Raw genomic sequence first — 7136 nt, 5'->3', positions numbered from 1 at the left:
TACATATTCTCAGAAAATCAACTCACAACGAACTACTACTTACAAAGAGAAACCCAGTAACTTAATAGCAAGGACAACAACTTCTGAAGTTATCAAAGTTAAATCACCAGTAATGGATAAATTGACATTGTTGCTTCCTAATGTGTTGCCCTGAAATATTTGACTCCTTTTTACCCTTCAGGTTTTGACTTGAATGTCACTTCCTTATAGTCTGTCTTTTCCTCCTTTGCACTCATCACAATTTGCATTTATATATTTTTGTTAGATGCATTGCTTTCTGACTTAATTCTAAATCCACGAAAACAGCCACTTTGATCTAGATTATATGCTGGGCCTAGGGCATGGTGATATGCAATGCTCATTTATGGAATTATGGACCTTTTCTCTGCTCATCACCTCTTATACTCCCTAACATCTACAGTTTCTTCTTTATTTGCTACTTAAGCTTCAAACTTCTCTAGGTTCACTTTACCTTGAAAAAATTAAGCCAACACTATATGGTTTTTTTTTTTTTTTTTTTTATGTTAAGGGAAACCCTGGTGGCATAGTGGTTAAGCGCTACAGCTGCTAACCAAAAGATTGGCAGTTTGGATCCATCAGGCCCTCCTTGGAAACTCTATGGGGTAGTTCTACTCTGTCCTATAAGGTCGCTATGAGTCAGAATTGACTCGGCGGCAATGAGTTTGGTTTTGGTTTTGTGTGGTTAAGAGCTACAGCTGCTAACCAAAAGGTCAGCGCTTCAAATCCACCAGAAGCTCCTTGGAAACCCCATGGGGCACTTCTACTCTGACTATAGGGTCACTATGAGTTAGAATCAACTCGATGGCAATGGGTTTGATTTTTGGGTTTTTCTGTCTGGATAACTAATTTCTCCCCATGTACCACCACTCCTACTTTTACTCCAATTTGTTCTCTACTCCCACTCTCTAATTGAAATGGCTGTTTTGACGTTACTGTGACTTCTTGAGTCCAGGGGCCTATCTTCAATGTCTTTGTAACCCATGGCAATTGCTAACTTCAAATACTTCTCACAGTTTGACTTCATTTCTGTTTTTTGTTTTCCTACCACTGACTTGCCCTTACCTCTCCCAATTTCTAATGTTTTTGCATCTATATACTCTCCCTGGAGTGCTCAGCTACACTTACTGCATTATAATGCTCATTTATTATCTCAATGAAAATAGAATGACTACCATGAAGGAGGTATTGTGTATGGTGTTAAGTGTTGACTGGCTTGGTTTTCGGTGTTTTTGACCTTGAGATGAGAAAGAACTTGGTGCCTTTGGAAAACTCATCCAGTGGGACTGCAGCGGAAAAACTATGGAAAGGTGGACTGAGGTGGAGCCAGAGAAGACACATAAATGCGTTCTGTTCTACACTTACGTAACAGTAGCTCCATTTATCGAGCACTCATTTGGTGCCAGGCATTGATGGCACTGGACCAGGCAGTGTTTCATTCCATTGCACATAAGGTTGCTATGAGTCAGAACCAACTCTATGGCACCGGACGAGGCAGTGTTTCGTTCCATTGCACATAAGGTTGCTATGAGTCAGAACCAACTCTATGGCACCTAACGAAAACATTGAACTCAATGCTTTAGAAAATGTAATTGAGTTCTCTTGTAGAGTTAGGAAGCCATATCACTGTTTTACAAATGGGTAAGTAGAAGATTAGAGAAATTAAATAACATATGTACATGGCTGCAGTCCCTGGGTGGTGTAAATGGTTAACAAGATCAGCTGCTAACCGGAAGGTTAGAGTTTGAGTCCATCCAGAGGTGCCTTAGAAGAAACGCTGGGAGATCTACTTCCAAAAAGTCAGCCACTGAAAACCCTGTGGAGCACAGCTCTGGTCTGGCACACACGGGGTCACCACGAGTCGGGGAGACTCGATGGCACTGCTTTTTATAGGGTCGCGATGAGTCAGAATCGGCTCTACAGCAACAGGTTTGTTGGCTTTTCTGTTTGTTTCAAACACAGGATTACAGTTCTAGGAAGGAGTAAAAAAAATTTTATGCATTGTTACCCAACAAAAATAATTTACTCAAAAGCCCATGATTATGAATCTTAACTTTCATGTTTCCATATATTTTTATATTCTAAGATTTAAAATTAGATTTAGGGACCCAAGCAAACAATGAAGTAGGTATATCAGAACACCAGAAAGAAAAAGCCCTCAAATAAATGTCAATTAAAAATAAAACAAACTCTATAAACGTTCACATCTTTTTGTGAAGGAAAATCTGATTAATTTGTTTTAATTCATTACTAATTGTACCAGAAATCCACATGGACTTTAAAATAGACAGTGTAACAACTTCATGGAAATCTTTTGATTAACTGCATTTCAGTGCAGTTGTCTTTGCCAATAATGTCATTTTGATTTAAAAAAGCAATTTTTAAAATTGGTGCACTAATTTGGTGGTAACAATAGCTGCAGCCATCAACACATTTAAGCATATATGCCTGGTACAGACTTTTCTAATTAACAAATTTCCTTTTGAAATAAAATTTGTAACTAGTCCCATTTTCTGCGGCTAAAATTTACCATTACTTTACAAACACACACATGTCCACACACAGTCTAAACGTTTGTTAATATAAGTCATGTGTTATAAAAATCAACCGTTCTTAGAGTCTAGTTGGAAGGTGTTCCTGATGCATAGGGCACACCCACTCACCCTACTCCACTAAGATCTTTTAGCCTCAATGTCCCCAGGCAGAGCAGCAATTGTCACTTATGTGAAGGGTATACTCAACACAGGGAATTTTTAGGGCAGTGAAATGATTCTGTATGAGACTGTAATGGTAGACACATGACATCATACATTTGTCAAAACCTATGGGACCGTACAACACAGAGCGAACCTAATATGAACTATGACAATAATAATGCATCCATGTTAGTTTATCAATTATACCAAATGTTACCACATGAATGTAAGATACTAATAATAGGATAAACAGTTTTAGGGGAGAGAGGGGACATATGGGAACTCTCTGTACTTTCTGCAAAATTTTTCTGTAAATCTAAAACTGCTTTAAAAAACAGTGTACATTTAAAAAAGTACATTTAAGACATAAACTATCTGTAACATTGTTCAACAGCACTTGAAAGTGACAGGAAATTGGCTCTATTGCCTAAATTTTAGACTCTGAAGTTTCAAAGTAGGAAGGCGAATCTTTTTTTTTTTACCTTTTAGGAAACTTTTCTTACCAGACAGAAAATGATGTACTGATAGGACAGGAGCATGTGGAGATGTGCCTTAGTTCAATGCACATTTTATAAGCTACATCTGCTTAGGATCTATCAGAGTTCCATTATCACATCTGACTATTTCAAGTCTTGTTGTGGTCGTTAGCTGTCCTCAAGTCACCTCCAACTCATGGTAACCCCATGCAGAATGGAACAAAATGCTGTCCTGTCCTGTGCCATCCCTGTGATCTGTTACGGACCTGACCAATGTCATCCACAGGATTTCATTGGCTGATTTTCGGAAGTTGATCGCCAAGTCTTATCTTTGTCGTCCATCTTAGTCTGGAAGCTCTGCTGAAACCTGTTCTACATCATAGCAATTCGGAGGCTTCTCCAAAATGGCAGGTATGGAATCGACTAAGCACTGTTTTTATAGGTTAAGTGTTAAGTGAAACAAACAATGGCAGATTTTTGGAAAAAGTCACAGATAGAAATCTTACTGTACTTATTTTTTTATTTTTGTTTTTATTTATATTAGGATATTGTACAATTTTCAAGGCTAGTAACAGAATCTTCTTAGTATGTGTATTTAAAGCATAACAAAATAAAAGTATTTCACAAAGAAGTCCACATTACAGTACTACTGAAATATGAGGCATAGGGTAGTTATGCATTTGTGGGTTATAAACATAATACATTCATTTTAAAGAATAAACGTTTAATGTGAATAACATTTTGGTTAAAATAAATATGGTAAATGTTAACAGCAACACCTGGCGTATATGGATACAAGAAAGGTGTTTTGTAATAGATACTAGCAGAGTGGTAAAGTATTCATGAAATGGCTGTAATAGCTTACTAAATTTACAATCATTGCACACTGTTGAGCACTTTATTTATATAGGGACACACTTCATCCACCATTCCTAAACCTCCGCACACAGAACAAAGTCATCCCACAGTTTTCTATGGGTAACTGGTACCAAAGTCAAGATAAGGTTTAGAATCAGATGTACCTTTCATTTCACTGATTGTAAAATCAATTCAAATGTCTAACTTAATTAAGACAACGTTTATTTATAAACAGAAACATAGATTATTTTATCAGTGATTAAAAAATTACAGCTTCTCATCATCTTCATAATTCTCTGAAATGATCCCACTCAAAATTAAAACTTGGTTCTTACACAGTGGTTTCTTCGGAAAAAAAATACATGAACACTTATGTTAAAAAGTCCAAAACAAAATATTCCCACATGTAGACAGTAAGGGGTTTCCTCGATCATTAAATTCTTCCCAGCTATTTCCTTCTAGCAGACAGATTCACTAAAAAGCTTAGAAGTCACTGTGAGTGGTTAAACTAATGAATTTTTGATCCATGTATTCCTAAAGACTGCAAGAAAAAGGAGAGTATCTCGTTAAACTAGAGGACACTTCATCCTAATCCAAATGAACTTGACACCAATGGTCAACAAAAACAATTCTACTCCTACTTCTGGAGATAAGTATGTGGATGTTCAATGTACAGATCGTGAGTCATCAGAGTCTGGGAAAACTATGCGCTCAGCCATCAAATACAGGACCAACCGGGTTTGCCTATCCTAAGATAAAATTACCCTTCAGAAATCATCCATAACTGATTAAAGTTAGAAAAAAAAAAGATGAGTTTACACTTTTTTTTTGTCATTTATACATTTTTCAAGTTTACAGCTGACTTGAAGGTATTCAGATGACTGTAAGAAAAATACTTTTCTAAAAAGCAAAATCAGCAGTGATCTCAGCTAAGGGTGGGCATTCTCTGAAGACGAGGTTTCCACGGTGCTGGGATAATCAATGCCAAGGCTGTACGGTGGCACGGCGTCCTTTAACGGTGGCTGCCACTCGGGCCTTTGGCTTGACGATCCTGTGAGGAACTGGTCACCACTCACATGAAGACGTTCAGGGATAGCACATCTCCACGACAGCGTTTATGAAACTCTGTCCATTTCCTTAAACTAAATAAGGCGTAACCACCTTTGTTATCTTCATGCAGAAATACAGTACTTAGTGTAACAGCTTCTCAACAGAAATGTTAATCCCATAAAAATTCTGGCTACAGCAGTGGCCAGTTTTCATTTTTTAAAACATATTCTAATATCATAACTTTGTCAAATGAATTGAAACTGTATCCACATTCACGGGTACAGCGCAGCAGACACCCTTTCTTCCTCTCTGACAAGACAAAACACACACAGACAGGGTGGCCCAAATTTTAAAAAGTTAAAAAGTCTTTTCAATTCAGGAAAAGTACTGGTATACCTAATATCTTTTAAAATGGTATTGTGTTCTCAGGAAAATCTGAAATATTAATGGGTAAAACGTACACATGATATAAATAAGAAAAGCAACTTGAAGAGTATAAAAAAATTTCTTAAGGGAACCAATCAGAACTTCAATAAAATCTATGAATAAAAACATATGTTTACACTACAGCATACAATTATGAACTTAAATGCATTTAAATTTATAAAGAAACTCAATTATACTACTATGAGATAACTCAAAAGAATATTTTTCAAATGTACAAACAATAATAAAAACACACATGCACACAAAAAGCCTCGGGCAATGTGCAACTTTAAAAATTACAACCACAGCAGCCAAACAAATCCTTAACCACTTTTTAAATGGATTCATTTATACCATTTACTGCAAAGACAGTATCAAAGATATTAAAACAAAACAATTCTTCAGTGTCTGACTCACATTTTTGACCCCAAACCTTTTCACATTTAATGGTTGCATTTTGAATGTGTAAGCTAAAAATTTTAAATTTTAAGCTCAAATAGTTTATCTACGTGTATCTTAAGAGTTATACTTGAAAACTACAATGCTAAGAACTAAAACACATACTTCAAACGTTTAAAAATAAAATAATCACAAAAGTTCACACTTGTGTTCATCTCACATGTCCACAAATGACAGAAAAGCAAACAAATCACAGGTCAGATTCTTCTGTTCAGGTTGTGAATCCATTCGGACGCGTGCCAACCTGGACTTTCCGTCTCTGGACCAAGAGTCTGCCTGAACACAATTTGATCAGCAGAAAAGTCCAAGTAATTCTAAAAACCGTTAGCCATTAAAAACCATCACGTTTTCATTTACTCCCCTAACACGCGGTCTGATTATTCTCAGGTCATTTGGGGTTTGCAAGAAGGTGACTTACATTGGTACAAAATGAAGCTTATAAGAAAACTGGTTAAGGATTCAAAGCGCATTAGCTCTGAAATATTAATCTTAACACCCAGACAAAAATGGGGAGGTATGACTTGCACAAAAATACTTTAAATTATTTTGGTTATGTTCTTCATGATCTTCCACACGTTTAGCTGCTTGCAGTGCACGCATGCATTCTCTTGGCTATGTCGTAAACGTAGGTGATGTCTGGTCGCTTCTCGGGATCCGGGTTGATGCACATATTAACTAGCTGTCGTAGCTGCAGAGGAAGGGAAATGACATCACGGGCTTAAGAAAACCATTTCAGTTAGTTATTAAAACAAGACAAAAAAGTAAGAAGAAATTCTGAATAGCTATAGATTTACTAGGGAAGTATATTTTCTGCCTAAGTATTCAGTTGACTAGAAATACGTAAAACTGCTACAAATGATTTTACAAGTGGTTAAAACTTCCAAGAAGTATAGCCATTGGAAAGTGTTAATGTCAAGCAAAAAGTATTTATTCACTGTCAGAGGCTTTTAAAGGCTTTCAAATGGACTCCAGTATTTTTCACAGACACTCAATCAGAAGATATGAGTCACTAACGACAATGGGCTTTTAACTGTAAGGCTCCAAGTGACTGCAGATATACATACCTTTATTTGACCTAAAACTTATTACATTAGCTTTGATTGTAGGTTGAAATTTTCGTTAATTACCATATATCTAAATTTACATGGGGCAA

The 7136-nt window shown here is 36.4% G+C and overlaps 1 protein-coding gene across 2 annotated transcripts in view; it reads right to left on the bottom strand.

The window, feature by feature from the left end:
- Positions 1–3154: 3154 nt before the first annotated feature.
- Positions 3155–7136, bottom strand: part of NEK7 (NIMA related kinase 7) — a 193828-nt gene continuing 189846 nt past the window's right edge. The window contains exon 9 of one of the 2 annotated variants that reach the window (XM_049857711.1): positions 3155–6671. In XM_049857711.1, the coding sequence (XP_049713668.1) occupies positions 6561–6671 (111 nt within the window). In that variant the 3' untranslated portion in view covers positions 3155–6560. The remainder of the gene's footprint in view (positions 6672–7136) is intronic. The other variant, XM_049857710.1, reaches the window with a different exon arrangement.

The sequence above is a fragment of the Elephas maximus genome, chromosome 18 (assembly GCF_024166365.1).
Source record: "Elephas maximus indicus isolate mEleMax1 chromosome 18, mEleMax1 primary haplotype, whole genome shotgun sequence".
In the NCBI taxonomy this organism is placed as follows: Eukaryota; Metazoa; Chordata; class Mammalia; order Proboscidea; family Elephantidae; genus Elephas; species Elephas maximus.
Note: the sequence above shows the minus strand (reverse complement) of the source record. Positions and strands in the feature narration are given on the sequence as shown.